The sequence below is a fragment of the Strix uralensis genome, chromosome 19 (assembly GCF_047716275.1).
Source record: "Strix uralensis isolate ZFMK-TIS-50842 chromosome 19, bStrUra1, whole genome shotgun sequence".
NCBI classification, from domain to species: domain Eukaryota; kingdom Metazoa; phylum Chordata; class Aves; order Strigiformes; family Strigidae; genus Strix; species Strix uralensis.
Genome location: NC_133990.1, coordinates 6,508,126 through 6,525,110, shown reverse-complemented (window position 1 = coordinate 6,525,110; position 16,985 = coordinate 6,508,126). Strand labels below are relative to the sequence as shown.

General features: G+C 48.6%; 1 protein-coding gene across 4 annotated transcripts in view; it reads right to left on the bottom strand.

Moving 5' to 3' along the window:
- Positions 1–10,950: 10,950 nt before the first annotated feature.
- The window catches only part of PIK3R5 (phosphoinositide-3-kinase regulatory subunit 5), a 62,747-nt gene continuing 56,712 nt past the window's right edge, over positions 10,951–16,985 (bottom strand). For 3 of the 4 annotated variants that reach the window (XM_074889227.1, XM_074889230.1, XM_074889228.1), the window contains exons 16-19: positions 16,730–16,823; positions 15,179–15,261; positions 14,877–14,989; positions 10,951–13,821 (exon numbers count right to left, since the gene is read on the bottom strand). In XM_074889227.1, coding sequence (XP_074745328.1) covers positions 13,680–13,821; positions 14,877–14,989; positions 15,179–15,261; positions 16,730–16,823 — 432 coding nt within the window. In that variant the 3' untranslated portion in view covers positions 10,951–13,679. The remainder of the gene's footprint in view (positions 13,822–14,876; positions 14,990–15,178; positions 15,262–16,729; positions 16,824–16,985) is intronic. The other variant, XM_074889229.1, reaches the window with a different exon arrangement.

The window sequence follows — 16,985 nt, the reverse complement described above, 5'->3', positions numbered from 1 at the left end:
ACCCATTCTGTAAAGAAATACTTCCTAATATCTAGTCTAAGAAGTCTGTCTCCCAAAATAAGTAGAAAGAGCTCACCTGAGGCACTAATTCAGGAGGGACTTTCCAGCCCAGAGAGGAACTGACTGCCCAGAAAGGGGCTTTCCTGCCATGGGAGCAGCACGCAGCCCTCTCTCCGCTCGAAATACTGCAGCCACCGGCACCTGAGCCCGTGGCGGCCGCAGCAGCTCCGCACCCACCAGCCGTGACTCACCCACGCCGGCGGTGCTGGCTTCCTCCCGGCGGTCACGCTCCGGCACCTTGCAGCTGCACGCCAGGCCCACGGCACCTTGCAGCCCCTTGCTCAGCACCAGTGGCGATGCCGGGGCTGGCAGCGAGCACAGCTGGCAGAGATGGGGGCTGTTTCTCCTCCCCGGTGCAGCGCTGATGCTCATTATCCCATTTTAGCCGCTGCTCCACAACCCACAAATGTCCAAAGGTTCCTGTTGAAGGGGAGCTGTGGACACCTCTCCTCCTGCCTTGGTTTCTATTTATGGATGCTTAGTTTTCCCTGCTTTAATTTTCCATCGTTACGTGGCTGCTTTAATAACACACCTAGCAAGTCAACCGAGTTTCTGAGGGAAGCAAAGGTATTTGCGCAAAGAAGACGATGCTGTTTGAGCACTGCTCCTTCTAAACCACCCATCCTGCAGGGAAACCTCTTCCTGGCAGATGTCCAAATCCCCAACGCTTTAGTCAATGGATTATTTTCTTACAGTTTATAAGGGAACAGGACACAAACCAAGCAGTATTTTGATGTCGCAACTCTATTTTCCACCCTGAAATTCAACCAAATTCTAGTTTTACTCCAGCTTTAGCAAATAGAGAAGATGGGAGGATTTGAGGGGAGAGGGAAGGCCAAGCAAACAGCTAGTTTGATGGTCTTTAAGCTGCCTTTTTCATTTCTCCAAACTAAGCCATCTCCAACACTTCTTTTTTGTCTGGAAAAAAAAGTCCATGATAAGGAAATAGAAGAAAGCAGAAGATCATCATCATCATCATCATCATCATAAATCATGGACTTTTCAAGTATGAGCAGCATCTCAGTATGTCCTGCAAGGGTGGAAAATATCATCTTATTTGATGAGGACTGTACAGCTACTAGCAACAGGAAACACAAGTGCTCACCTACAGGTTAGTTACAGGTTTTAAAAATCCAAGCAGATTGATTACAATAAGCGTGAGCAAACAGCAGACAAGAAATCAGCAAGCTTTGCCTTTTCATCCCATCTAGAGACCAGCTCCCACTACCTCGGGGCTGCAATTATACATATGCTATCAACACAACCACCCAGCAGTGCAGGCGATGGAAAACCCACTGCGAGTTGAGGTTACCCACTTGTGAGCAGGAAACTTGGAAGCACCTGTAGGAAATGGGTCTGGTGCCACTGTCGGGTGCTGCAGCCACCTCGTGCCGATGAGCTGGGCGCGCCTGTGCTCTCGCGGGTTGTCAGTGCCTTGCCAGTGCCGAGGAAGAGATCAGTTGCTCGAAATGGTGAGAGATCAATTTTTGTTCAAATCTTAAGTGCTGCATGCGCGTATGCCAAGGGCTATATGTTTCCGCAGCCCACTGCTCACACCTCCCAGGATCTTTTTGCCAGAATTACGTCTCTCCCTTGGGTACCAAGGTGACAGTTTTGGAATGAGATCAAATCCTTCAGCTTATCGCTTCTGCCAGTGATTACTTGCAACAGGAAACAGCTCTTTTTAATCACAGTCACTCTGTTCCACTCGTTGAGCTGATAAGCTGAGTGGAGAAGCTGTTTCTACAGTTGTTTTTCAGAACGGACGAGCAGGGCTTTTGAAATGCTGCTTCAGCCTCCAACCAGCTGGGTAAGGCAGAGAAAGGGGCAGGTTGTTGCTTAATCCCAAGGCTTGCTTCTTCAGAGAATCCTAGGACAGGGCTGGACCCTGAAACCAGCCTCCAGTGCATGCCTAAGGCAGGACCACTATCCCTGCTCCCCCTGCGTGGCCATCCCTGCCCGTTAACCCTACCTAACCTGAACGTGTCTCACAACATCCCCTATCATCAACCTTCTCCAGTTGAGTCCAAACTTCTCCTGTCAGAGGCCACATTGTCCATCGTTTGGCAGTTCACAGAGGAAAGAGGGTGGACCTGGCTGTTTCATGCCAGTGGTGCTCCTCTTTACACTGGTAAAGCCTGACCTGTGACACCCAGGTGGGGTACAGCAGCTCAGAGCCAGCTTGTGACCCCCAGCATCCCCACAGATTTTCCAGCAGAGCTGCTGCCTCCCCAGCTGCTCCCTGGCTCCCACCATGTAGCTGCCACTCCTGCTTGTCCCTGATGAGCAACAACCCCTGGAGAGGTAAAAAACATGGACTCAGTTCACTTTAAATTCCAGTTCTCTAGTGCAGTCACCATCCTGCACCGCTTCACCTATGAAGGTAATTCAGATGGTCTTTGCTCCATCTCCCATCTCATTAACAAATAGATTGGAAAGCCCCACCAGCAGGACAGGCCCTGCACAGCCTCCTTCCTCCATCCTCCCAGCTTGGCAATGAACCTGTGCTCAAGCCTCCCATCCAGCTTGCGGTGGCTGCACCAGGTCTGCGTTTCCCCAGTTCCCTTACGGGCAGCACAGGAGAGGCAGCAGCAGAAACTCCATTGTGCTCGGATGGCTCCTCAGCGTCCTCGGGGTTCGTTGTGCTGCTGTAGGAGCAAAACTGCCTTGGTTTCAACTGGCTGGTTCTGATAAATTCCCACTTCAGTTCTGATAAATCCTTCACTTCTCTGTTGTTTCCAGGTACTCGCAAAAGGTTGGTTTGTTTGTGCTGGCATTTTCCTAGCAGTTGAATTAAACAGAGAGCTCCAGCTCCTTCCCCTTTTCTAAAGGCTAGTCCTTCACAGAATCACAGAATCACAGAATTGTCTAGGTTGGAAAAGACCTTGAAGATCATCCAGTCCAACTATCAACCCAACTTCACTTGTCCTTCTCATCTCACAACCTTGCTTTTTCTCCACCCATTCCCAAAAGTCAGTGCAAGAGGGAGCCCTTAGCTGAGTCCCAAAGCACCTTGGCAGGAATTTCTTCATGTCAGGTGATTTAAAGGATTTAACATTACTGAGCGCACCTACCTTGTGTAAGGGGACCTGGCCCTTAGGCTGACAGTCATATTGAAGCCACTGGGTCCCAGCTGGGCTGTTCCTCGTTCATGCAAACATGCCTTTAACACTTTCAACATCATCCATAGGTGACTTTTCCTCTCCAGCAAGGGCTTGACCAGCTTTTCCTTGTCTATCTCTCATTGCTAGCACGTTCCCAGAGTGAGCGTATGTTGCTATCATGCTCCCAGAGCCCAGTGTCTCCTTCTCCTTTCCTAACGCTGAGATGCTCCTGTGTTTGCTGTTTGTCACCTGCTTTCATCCCAGCACCTCAGCCGTGTCCTCCTCATGGCAGGTCAGCGAGGAGCTTGTAGCTTAGCCAGGCGGGCCTGGCACCATATGTCCTCTGTCCTGCACAGTGGGATGATCTGCACGTGTAGGATGAGGAAAAGTATATTGTCCTCTTGGGTGAATCATGGGGAGATCTAATGGTGTCACCCAGTGGAAGTGTGGGATTGCTGATGCTACCAAAGATGCGGAAAGTTGCTTCCTGAAGAAGCAGAAGTGTTTGCTGATACAAACCACTCTCTCTTACCTTTGTAGTCATGAAGAATTCCTCAGCTGGAGTCCCTTCATCAGTGTTGACCCATCCCTGCTGGGTCTGTGCTTCACAGACCAGCTCCACATTTCTTAAACAGGGATGTCACAACTAGGTAAAACAGGTTTGTTTTAAACACAACAAGATGACAACTATTTTATTGATTTACTCTTTCCTTTTTCCCTTTCCATTTCCTCACTGCCGGGGATCTTTTTCCTAAAGTTCAACACCTAAGGGATTTTATTTCTTGAGGCTTTTTAAAGCCAGGAATGGAGAGCTGAGAAAAGATGACAGACAGGAGAAAACCACAAAGGAAAAATAAAAAATCATGACAAATGAAGCTTAAAAATTCCTCAAAGAAAAAACAGAATTTGGGAGGAATAGCTGAAGCATCTCTTTCTAGCACCCTACAATGTGATGACTGTGTCTTTACTCTTAAGTTATTTTCCCCGTTTTTTCAGTCCACTCCATCTGCTGGCAGCCAAAATCCCTCTTCCCCTTGACTGTGGGAACACCCTAGCAGTCCTGGCGAGAGGAGATGAGGGAGCTCCTCCAGGGCGTCTCCGCGGGGGTGACGAAGCACCAAGCCCCGATGTGCGAGGGGCTGGCTGCAGCGGTGGTGCCGCGGGTGCAGGCGTCTCTGCCCCGAGCACCCACGGGGCTAACGTGACCCCCACCCACGTCCCAGCCGGGGGAAAGGGCTGAGTGTGTGCCAGAGCAAAACCTTCACTGTTAGAGGTTTTTCACTGCCTGGCCGCGGGCTGCGGCTGCTCACAGAGCAAGGGGCTCCTTAGATTTCTCTTTTTTGTTTTCACGTGTCTGTTGAAACTTTACATAAAGAGCGCATGCCTGCTCTATCCGGCCATCATATGTGAACCACCCAACCATATCTATCTATATCACATTACACACTATATTTAATAATAAACAGCTCCACTGCTGCCAGGTGTAAGGAACAAAGATTCACACTGCACATAGACCCACACACATCAATACCTTTTTGCCGTAGAAAGTATATGGAAGTATTTTATATGCTAAAAAGAAATGCGCAGTGTGTCATTTATATCACAGCACGTATATGTATATACATACACACAAGCTGAATGTATATGTTGTACAAATGATTCATTGATAGATACATAGAGATAAGCAGGTAGACAGATAAATACAGTTCTGTGTACTTCCTGGCAGGTTGTACACACAAGGGGTATTCAAAGGCTTTAAAATGACTAATAGATGACACAGTTCATGCAAACCCGAGTCCCACAGCTTGCGTATTTAGACACACTAGTCATACCAGAAGAGTCCAGAAAACATCTCTCACTATCTTAAACTATTTGTAAACCCATTCTAATAGAAAGTGAGAAACACAAAGATATCACGATCTCCTTTAGCCATGTTTTGCCATTATCTACACCCACTCTTGGTGCCCATCTCCACCAAGGGACCTCCAGGCTCCAGCTAAATATTCACGTGGTTGCTGAGAGACACACCTGGGAAGAGAGGGATGAAGGGCAGCATAGGATCAGTCTGTTCCTCTGTCCTGCATTGGGCATGCTCCATGTCATGGGGGAAGGAGCCCCACTGCTCAACCCAGCCACCATAGCCAAGTGGGGGTGGGGGAAAGGGGACAAGGGGACCTGTAGCCCAGCCACCAGTCCTCAGCACACAGCCCACCAGGCTCACCACTCACTGCAGTGGGGATAATTTGTCGTGAGCATCCCAGGGGCAGAGGACAGCATGGGAAGGCTGCTGGAGAACCTCAGCTTGGTCCCACAAAAACTGTCACAGGTGAATGAGGCAAGGCACTCTTCACTGATGGCTTCCAGGAAACTGAAAAGCAGAGGCAAGTTAGGAACTAGACGTCTTCATCCTTGCTTGCACCCAGCCCAGGCTACAGCCACCATTTCTCCTTACCAAAGTGTCTTTCCTTGGGCAATTTCCAGTCAGGATAGATGCTTCTTCTGTTCTTCCTTCAGCAAGCAAGCAGAGAAAGCATCATGAACACCAGCATCCCCCCAGTTTTTTAAGGCTTCAACCCTCCCCCTCGTCCAGGCAGTCTTTGGCTTGCGGGACTGATACAATTACCCTAATGGTTTTGGTTACACACAGGCTTGAGTCACATGTTAAAGTACAGATGGCTCCTTAGGATGGGAAGAGGCTGGCTTCTAACTAAAGATTAGCACTAATTTCCTTTCACAATGGCTGTGACGTTAAATAGAGGAGGAATCTCAGCTATCACTCAATCTCACCGCTACTCAGATTGTTCATGCTGGTTGCAGAGTGTCACATCTCGGAGGAGCCACACACCTCTCAGTCACCCAGTCCACAGCAGGAGGGTGTTCAGATGATGGTCTAGAGCACACAGAGATATCAGACGTTGCCTGCACTCAGTCTCTTCTTTCATTCCCTCGCCCAATTTCTGGGAACTGGCTACAGAGCGCTTCATTCACCAGCACAGCCGGAGCTACTCCATTGCATCCTGTACCCAGTGCACCACTAAAACTAGCCATAAAACAGCAGAAAAAATCTCATCAACAGCTTTAGGATTACAGTTCAGCTGGGTACCTGGACAGGAAAACTCTCAGTGGGCTGAACTTCCTTCTAGGGACAAGAGCATCCTGTCCTCAAGTGGTTTAGCCTGGACCACAGTTGACAGTAACTCAACACACAACTACTGGAAAAAAACATGCACTGTTGCACAGGAAAAGTACTGAAGATTTCAGAGTCTCATTTTTCCCTGCAAGTCAGGCAGACAGTGCAGAAGGGCAGCACTGTGTGACCCACTCCTGGGAGATGTGAGAGAGCCTGCCATCAGCAAAGATCTCCCAGCAGACCAGAGTGTGGACGACCCAGGTCCTGGGTATCCTGACAGATCCTCCCCAGATTTCTGGTTCCAGGGGCAACATTTCAGCCTGCAGTTCATAGGTGTCTCCTAGAAAGTCCCTGCAATCATCAGTGCACAGGCAAGGTGGACTGAGCCAACCTACATCTCATCACCACTGAAAATGATGTTTGCATACTCTCCCTGGCCCCAGACATACCAGGTCTGGACCTTTTCATGTGCCATGTAGCTTCCTAAACCAGTGGGAGACTGAATCAACAAGAAGTGAATTGCTTTGGCCATAGAGTGATCAGGCTGGAGACCTGATGCAAGAGGGGACATGGCCAGAAGCAGGACTAGTCCTTGTGAGGACAGAGAGTTTTTGACTGGCTGAGCTACCCTGCTTGAGGTCCCCTCTGCAGATGGAAACACCAGCTAAATGCACTGTGTAACACTGGCTTATTGCTATCCAGAAAGTTTTATGCGGTCAAACCCAAGTCTCGGATATCCTAGAGATGGATAAACACCACAAAATATTTTTCATCCTTGCTTTGATTTGGATTTCAGTTTTTGGATGCATTTGCTCTGGCCACAACCCTTTGGCCTTTGCATTTCTTTGTGTGAGCGCTGCAGGGGAGGTGCCTACGGCAGGGAGAGGGGATTACAAGGGCACAGTGGTGAATATTGGAAAAAGGCAAGTTTGGGATTGGCACAGAAAAGCCCAGCCCGTTCCTCACACACTCAGCTGTCTGCACCAGCTGGCACAGGCACAGGGCTATAAGACATGTGCTGCATCTAAACACACTGATAATTATGCAACTTTGCATCTTAGCACACCATTACTGTTCTCGAGTGAATTTTCCCTGCTAGGATAACTCTGTTCCTCATGCAGGCACCGGGAGCCTTGTTAACTTTTAATTGATCATTGATTAGCACAAGTAAGATAAGGACAGTGGAGCAGCAGGCATTGCCAGGAGGCATAAACAGCCACCTGCAGCCCAGAAACGTTTCACTTGTCCAGCTTTGCTCTCATTAGTCCTGAGCAAAGGTCAGTCCAAGACAAAGAGGGAGTCAGATGCCCTTTTCTGTCAGGGGCGCTGGCCAAAATCCTTAAGAAATTAGCAAAATTCACAGAAATTTCCTATCTTTTCTACTTTACAACTGCCTGTAAAGAGCAGCTAAATCATGCACGTGGGAAACAGCCTGACCTACCAGCCCAGAAACCTGCAGCAACAAGAGGCGACTAGGGCAGGGAATTTGTCAGAAGACATTCCCTGGATTTTCTTCTACTTCTTCCTTTTCTTCTGAAAGTACTGGATTACTGATGGGCCTCTCGATAAACCCCCTCCTGTCCCTGGCAGAGGGGTGAATTTGGCCATTGTGCCGTGGCTCGGTTAGCCTGTCACCAATCCGCAGGCAGGGAGCCAAGCTCGGGGCTCGCTGCCAGCCCTGCCAGCAGGACCTGAGCCCTCCCCAGGTACCTCTGCTTCATCTGAAGGTAATCTGAGATGCAGCGAGGGGAGCAGACAGGCAGCAGGCAGACAGAAAGGAGGGGACGGTGCTTGTGGGGTGGTGACCTCTAACCGAGGAGACACCCTGGGCATGTTCATCCTAATCCTGTAATGGTATGCAGGGACTGAGAGCTGCCGGGAAGCCTGACTCTGCTCTGCTATTTCTTCCTAGAGCTGAGAGAGCAGATGAGCACCTTTAAAATACCTTCTTGTAAGAGATCTCCTGGAAACAGCCCAATTCTGATCCCATGACCCAATTCCCCAGGTCCTTGTGGGTTTCCACACCCTGCGTTGTCCCCCATCTGCTGGATTCCTGATGCAGGGCGCCTAGAAATGCCACCCACGAAACTGCATGTTTGTCTATAAGGAATCAAAATTACAAGAGGAAGGTTTGCCCAGAAATTCTGACAAACAACTAGTTGAGCACAAGCCTGTGGGCAGGTCCCTACACCCAGAAGTGCCCCATCGCCAGCCAAATGCTTGGGATATTTTTGTCCCAGCACACCAAGCTCGGGTGCAGGTTCCAGCTTTCTCCAGGCAGCTGCCCTGATCCTTGGCCTGGCAGACCTCTGCTCACCTCTGGCAAACAACTTTTTTCCCCAAGATGACAGTAAAGCTAAAGAAAAATCAGTCTAAACAAATACCACATTTAGGAGTGAACTGTTTTTTCCCTCACCCAGCATGCTTCAGGATAGAACTGTCATTGTCTGAGAGCATTCATCATGTACCTCAGCAATGTCTCCATTCAAACAACCTGATGATGAGCTACATAGGCCATGGAAGGTGGGTTTGATTCCCCCACCTGCCAGATAAGGAGTGCACCTGTGTTTTCTAACTTCCAGGGAGTACCTTAACCCCTGCAACCGTGGATCCAGGACAAGCAATCTCATTCCTGCCTATTGGTGCTAATTCATTCTGAATTTCTAACTAGCCACCAGGTCAGGAATGGCCACTCAAGGACTCCTCTGGATGAGCACTGGCTCATGTTGTTCTTCACCTCATGCACTAGAACATCTCCATCCCTGAATTTATTCAAATGTTGCCTGGACCCTGAGAAACCTGACTGATGTTGTCTGCATACATTAAGCTCTTTGCTTTCTTCCAGCACTGAGCCGTGGTGGCTCTGGGGTGGCAGATGTTGCACACTGGTACCTGGCACAAGCATCCACACCAAGATGGCTCCTCGTGGAGCTGGCAGGAAGCTGTGGGGATCACACCGGTAAAGATGAGGAGCACCTATGCACAAAGTGCCATTGGAGAAGAGCAGAGGATGAGGGGTCACCACTGATGATGAGTGGTGAGAAGCCACCCCACAGTGTATTCCCACACCTCCACGTCCCACCTCATCAGCAGTGCAGCATGTCCCACTCCAGCTGTGCCACATCCAGCAGCTTCAGCTGAGGTGGCTGTGGGGTGACAACCCCTGACAGAGCAGGGGACCCTCTGAAACTGCCACTGCACCTTGGTGAATTAACACATACCAAAACCCCAGTGGTAATTTAAAATTTACCAATTTTTTGGGTAAAACCCATCTCATTCAGGAAGCCAATGTTCAGGTGTTCCCAGCCTGAATCACCAAACACACCTTATCCACTGTCTCCCCACCCTTCACAGACACATGTGCCACAGACCAGCTCAGCTTTGATGCTGTGAGGGTTGCAAAAAGCTCCGCCAAGCTGATTTGACTGTATCTGTATGAGGCAAAACTAAGTTTGTTAAGTAATCTAGCCTTAACCCAAGCCTTGCTTATTTTATCAGCAGCTGTTTGCTAAATCTTTTGTACTTACAAGAACAAAACCCTCAGCTATGCAGCACTTCAGACTTGAGCCCTGTTCCTAAACTTTTCGTCATGCACATTTTTAGAACAAAGTACTTACTTTCTGCTTCAGATTTAAGCATGTGTGTTCCCCTTGCCACTTTTCTTTTTAAAAAGAAAAGAACAGGGAAAGGGGATTTGTGGTTTAGGGTTTTTTTTGCTTTTGTGAACAAACAAAAGCAGATAATCATTCCAGCTTGGAAAATAAAGTATTTTTCTTACTTGCCTTTTCAAAAGACGCTTTTCTTTTTATTTAAAAAACACCTTTTGTTATTCTCTAATCGGAGTGAAAAAATGCGATAGCTAATACATAACAAAGTGCTGATTAACAAAAGTTATTCTCATCTGGTTTTTGGCTCGTCTGAGCTGAAATGACTTTTCCCACGTTGTTTATTTAATTACGACACATTGGCCCTCACACCTACCAACTATTTTCTTGAATATCCACAGGAAGAGAAGGCGACACTTGAGACAGTTAAACATTTGCAAGTGTCATTTCATATTTCAGAGTACTTTCAGTAGCAACAGCTCCATCTGCAAAGCCTGCATCCCCAAAGACGCAGAAATCTCCAAGTCAGAAATACCCCAATATCCAGCTGCTGGGCAAAATCCTGCTGACCCTGAGCAGTCACCCCCTCCCTGTCCCAGGGCTCTGCTGTGCCCCCCAGGGCTGGGCCTTGACCATGGCCCCAGGAGCTGCCAGGCACCCAGCTCTCAATTGACTCGTATTTCTCTGCAAAGCAACACAGCAAAGGTCAAGGAGCCTCCTGGAAGGGAAGGGCATGCACAGATCTCACCTTGCACACACAAGCTCTGCTAGTTTCTTTTCTCCTTAATCCAGCATGAAACCAGTTTTGGATACAATATCAAAACCTGCTTTTTACTCACAGAGCAGAAGCAGCTCAACTAATCTCTGCAGGTCTCCATGTCATGCCCTCTGGGACCAAGCTCACGAACATAATGACTTTATAAGCCTTTTCCTAATCTCAGGTCAGCTACTCTGCAGAGGACCCGGGTGCTCCCTGCTCTCCTCGTGGAGATATGAAGCCTCCTCCTGTGCCTCCCGCCTGCTCAGGAATTACTTGACTCAAACGCTGTACTTGTACTCGAAATAAATCAACATTTAATATTTTACAATTACTTTAAAAGTTCTTTGAATGGTATTTTACAGATCAGCACAGACATTACACAGATTTGGTGAGGCTGCACATATGTACAAAGATGACCTGAAAGAACCTCTGACTTTTTTCATTTCCAGAAAGCATCAGAGGTCAAAACCTTAGCCAGGATTATGAGTCCCTAGAGTTTGTGCTTGTTTTTCTCTACGAGATGGAAATTCTCTTCTCTAGTATTTCTGTGGGGCCAGCTGAAACTGAAGAGGTTTATATCATTAACAGCGGCAGGGATATATTTAGCCACGGATATCAAGATCACAAACGGCAATGTTTTGACAGAATAAGGTGCTATTTTAAAGTATTGAACAAAAAAACCAGCTGTCAAATTTCAGCCCCATTTGAGAAGACACACATAAACCTCTTTAGGAAATGAAAAGTCATTGGGAAAACTTTTTCCAAGTGCACGGAAAGTGCTATTAAAATCTGTTTCTGATCCCTTGAGCCCACTGGACTTAAGATACCGATGTGCAGAAGTGCACAGCAGCGACCTCAGCACACAGTCCCACAGGCACCCTGTGAGAGAGGAGACAGCCCGCCACGACCTGGCAGTGTCTTGGTGTCCCTGCCAAGTCCATGCTGTGAGCAAGGGACAGACGCTGCTCCATGCACGTAGGAAAAGATGTGGGCTCCTGAAGTCGGTGCGTGGCCGGGGAAGGTGGGTCCTTGCCGGGAGTCCAAGCCAGCTTTGCATCATGATAGAGCCAGAGCGCCTGCTTATGTTCAAGTGATGTGTCACCCCACATGAGGGTCTTTTCTTGGAGTCCACAAAGCAACACCATCCTTGGGATGGTTTATTCAAGTAGAAGGATGAAGCACAGAGGCCTCGGGAGCATGTTCATGTCATTCTTGCTCATCTCTGGCCACTGGCAGAAGCTGCATCCAGAGCTGCTGAGGACACCAAAGAGCCAGCTAGCACCTTCTTAACCCAAGACGTTCACCACTGGGCCTAGACCAAGCTGTCCCCAGACAGAGGTAGTGGGAACAGAAAGCAGGTCCAGCAGCCAGCAGGACCAGGATCAGAGCTGACAGTACAGGAGTGATCCCCTAAACACTTCCAGGAGAGATGTGGAGGAATCCAGCAGACAAACCTGACCCACACTCCTCCGAGACAACTGAAGCCCCCAGGGGCTCTGGCCCTCTTCCTGGTAGGTTTAACATCAAATGACACTGCTGCTGTGCCACTAACCCTTGGGGACAGAGCCCAGCCTTGTTCTAACTAGTGCTAGGAGCTGACCAGGTCCTGTTTTCTGGAGGATCAAGGGACCCATGCTGTATTGATCACACAGTGGCCGAGCCCTGCAGCCCCCCAGCAGTATCCAGGGTCCTTTACAGATGTTTCCAGGGAGCACATGTCCTCGGCATTAAGATCCTTTTAGCCTGCAGCAGGCGTCATGCTCTTCTGCCTGTTATCATTAGTGCAATCACCAAAAACTACTGAAAAAGAGCTTGAGGGCTATGAAACCAGGCAAGGCTCTTCGAGTCTCGTTTTTTTGCTCATGCGGTCAGAATATCTCTAAATGCCCCCAAATATTGCACCTTTCTGTACACACAGCCTTGCAGAGAGAAGGAAGAGGGCAGAAAGCCTCTTTGCAGGGGAAGGGGGGATCTCAAATCCTATTGTCGCTTGCAAGTGTCACTAGTGTTTTTGGTGCTGGGTCCTTCTCTAAGCAAAGCTGCCTCTTCAGGTGAGCTTAAGGCAATCACAGCGGTTTCCCTAGTACTTCCCTTCCTATTACGAGTGTGAGCATGGTTCCTGCCATATTTCAAGCAACTATTGAGGATTCAGCCTCTGGATGTCTCTAGCATACAGTGCTGTGGAGCAGGACACAAAAACATGGGCTGAACAGGGAGTATGTCTCATAGGTGAACTCTGAAATTCTGCAGAAATTGGAAGTTCATCTACTGCAGGTCCTGGACTTACAGTAGACACACATATACATGACAAGCTGTCCATGCCCTGGTACGGTCTATTGCACTTGATTCATGGGAACACAAGCAGCAGTCTACAACCCATGCTGGGGTCTTTCTGGACCTCAGCTGGGCTGCTCTGCTCTGCACTGTTTCTCTACAAGACACCCAACCTTCATAATTTAAATGAAACCTTGAGAAAGTCTGTCCCCATCCCCAGAGAACTGTCCTGAGCATCCTCAGCCTGTTACAGGTGAAATGCCATCAGGACATCGGTTGGGTGATCTGCAACTCCGCATGCATTGGAAACCACCTATCCCCACTTAGCCAAGGATATTCGTTTTCCAAAATGTCCCCCCATGAGCTCCCCCCAGATCACACTGGCCTTGCAGTCCCTGTCAAATACAGCCACAGCACCTTTTGCTGGCAGGAAAATATTACTGTCCTTGCCTTGCCCTCTCAATTCAGGTGTTGGCAGTCTGCTGAACCAGGTGAAGATCTCAAAGAAACCTCTTTCCTCCCATTGCTGAGGAACCCTGAGAGATACCAGAGCACATCACCAATGTTCCCATTTCCCAAGGATGGGCTAAGCCCGGACCAGGAGCAGCTCAGCCATTATGCCAACACTTCGACTGCAGGATGTCGTGGACAAGAACAGCTGGGTCTCCAGCCCAAAGGAGGAAAGTCAACTTCCTTTTTCTATCGGTGTTAGATGGGAGTCTGGTCTGAGAGGACACAGGGTTCTTCTACGGCAGTGCTCCACTGAAGGTGGCAATGGGTAAACACAGGAGAGAATGAAACTCAGAGGGGTCCTGGGGAAGCAAAGAGGACCTTCTCAGTGCAAAGAGATCGCTGTCCCTGGGTTTGTAGCACACAGAGATCTCACACCTGCAGAGGAACAAAAAGAAGTCAGGATATAAGTAAAGTGTGTGCCTGAGAATCACAGTTCTCAGGTGCAGCAGAAATATCTGCAAACAAACGGGAATCAGTGCAGTCTTAATAGGCCTGGAGTTTAAGTGCTGAGAGTTCAAATCTTTAAGCTGGCTCAGGCCAGGACCTAGAGCAGAAGCATCCATAAAGAGTAATTTCTGAAACTCATTAGGGAAAACTAGAGCATTTGCATCCCCCAAATTTTCGGGAGAGGGAAGCAGCCCCTCTTCCATTTCATGCATTGAACTCTCCCACTAGCCCCGAGTTGTACAAACAAACAAGTTAAGTAAAAACACTTCTCTTGGGGGTTATAAGATCCAAAATCTTTTTCCACTGGAAGCAGCATAACCTTGCAGAGTTCTGCTCTCTCTAAAGGAGAAATTACAATGCTTGGACATTTTTAAGACCCATGGATCAATTGGTTTGATCTCTTTGTGCTCATGGAAGTGTGTTGTCTATAGTGAATTTTCAAATTGCATCACCTGGGGAGCCAGCTGGGTGTAATGGGGACACAACTGGTGGATGAACAGTCAAATGAACAGTTCTTGCTCTACCCCAGTATCTCCCATGAAGATCAGGGCTTCCTTCTGCAATGGGTATGCCAAAGGTGGTGAAGAACCCAAATGAGGTTTAGAAGGTGAAGGCTCTGCTCTAATGCCCAGTGCTCTTCAAACACCTCATTTATGTTGCACAGCTTTCTGCAATAGGTCTTGCTGAAAGAGCTGTCTTTACAGAGTTGAACAGTTGACCAGGGACCATCCTTTGGATTGTGGCAGTCAGGAAGGTAAACTACTGCTGGGACCTGAGCAGGACCATCCATCCCATGCTCAGCTGCACTACAGAGCTTGGAGCTATGTCTCTCAGCTTGGACATCTGCCATAGATTCACTGTGGAGCTCAGGACCTCGTCCCTGCAGTGACCACCCAGACTTCATGCACAAGTCCTTACACACAGGATGCACCATCCCGGGAGCGCTGACTACAGCAGCCAGCTGCCCACACTGCAGTTCCTACCTGGTTACACTCTGCAGGATCTTCTGCTCATCCTGGTCCAGGCACACGGCGAAGGAGGACTGGACACCGATAATCTGGACCTTGTCCACTTTTATCTGGGACACGCTGATCTGCTGATAGAAAAAGAGTCTGAGTGAGGGAGCTGCCAGGCTCAGTGCCTTTCCCTGTGCAGCGGAGGGGAGCAGGGGAGCTGGGCACCCCTAAGGCAGGCCTGATGGATCCCCCAAGCAGGTACGCTCCTGCCCGGCTTCCCTCACAGCTGACTCCTGTACCAAACATAAAAGCACCATGATTTGAGTTACCTGATTGAAACTTTTTTTGGATTTGGAGTTTTGCCTTTTGACCACCTCGGTCATGGTTAAGTTGAGACACTCTGTCTTTGAGGCTGTAACAAAAAGAAAACTGTTATCACTTGGGGCTTCTGGGTGGGAATCCAAGTGGTCCCTCTACCCCTCAAAGCAGCTCAGAGCCAGTGGCTCTCAGCAGGACCCCACTGTTGGGGGAAACGCAGTACAATTCTAGCTTTCCCTCCCTCATGCTAACCCACACGGAAAGAAAGCAATCAGAGACACAGAGGTAAACGTCCTCTGTAATTTCCAACTGCTTTCCAAACAGAGCAGAAAAGGACATTGAACTATCTTAGGATGTAAACAGGAGAAAAAAAACATTGCCCTATCATCGTGAGGAAATTCTAGCTCTCCCAGCATGGCCTTTCCTGCAGCCCACCTGGAGATGCTTTTTCATGTCTGGAATTACAGTGACATCCTGTGGTCAAACTGCTGAATGTGAAAACCCACGGAGACAATCCAATTTTTTTGGGTGGGACAGGGTTTCTCTTGGAAGGAAGGAGATTCATGAAAAAGAAGTTTCTCTCCAGCATGGAGCTAGGGACACCCCCTGAAGCAAACCCACAGCGCTGGCAGCACGAGTGAAGCTCCTGAGCTAGCGCAGAAGCATCCGACATAAAGTATAGAGGTGGTGAGTTTTTTCCAGGGTTGTCTGAATGGCTTCATGAATGGGGCAGCAACAGGAGGGTCAGGAGGGATAGAGGTTTAGGTTGAGCTCCACAGGGCATATAGGAGATGTCTCCTATTTGATAGATCACCCATTTGCCCCTACTACTCCGCCCACAAACCACACACCTGCCAGACACAAAGCACATGAGGAAAAAAGAACAAAAAATCCTGTTTACTCAGAACTGGATGTCCGATTGCCAAAACAGCAGTTCTTAAGCAAGAATGAACAGGTATTGTTTCTAAATACAGACACAGGCTAAAAGTCTTGCTGCTTTTAAAAACTCAAAGCCTTATTAATACCCCATCAGAAAACTGATTACAAAAAAAGACTATGAAGCAAAACCATGTGGCAGCCAGCTATCTCCGAGCTGCAAGAAGGAAACCAGGCTGAAGCACCGGCTTAGTGAGAGCCTGCTGAAAGCTGGCTGCAAGGCACGGCTGCTGTGGATGGCAGGACAAGCACTCTCTCCCTTAGCCCTGCTTCATTTAACAGTTTTACCTGTCTCTCTTTACTAAACAAGTGTTGTTCTGGAAAGCACCACTCTCCAGGGATCATCCTGCTGTTTGAACCATCCCAGCCCCGTCCCTAACGGACATCCCATTTCCCTGGCTGGAAGCTTTAGGACAGTGGTACATCAAATGCCCTTCATCCCAGATGTGGTGCTAAGGACAACCAAGGACTACAGTATGCCCCAGGGAACACCAGGCACGTCCAGTGTATCTCCTGCATTCACACATCCCTCATTTGCTCCGGCTAGAACATCCACACTGTCCTCTCGGTCCACCACTCTCTTCCGTTGTTCCCTATGCAAAGCCACAAAGACCACCTCTACCCACCTAGTTCTTCATACTTCTTGCAGGCTTTGCTAAGGTTGACGGATGTGCAGACCTTCTCAACATCATTCCAGTGACTTCTTCCACTGATGGCTGTCTGCAGGGACCAACCGAAACACATGAGATAGAATCACAGAATCATTTAGGATGGAAAAGGACCTTTAAGATGACGGAGTCCAACCGTAAACCTAACATTGCCAAGTCCACCACTAAACCATGTCCCTAAGCACCATGTCTTTTGAGTCACCAGGGATGGTGA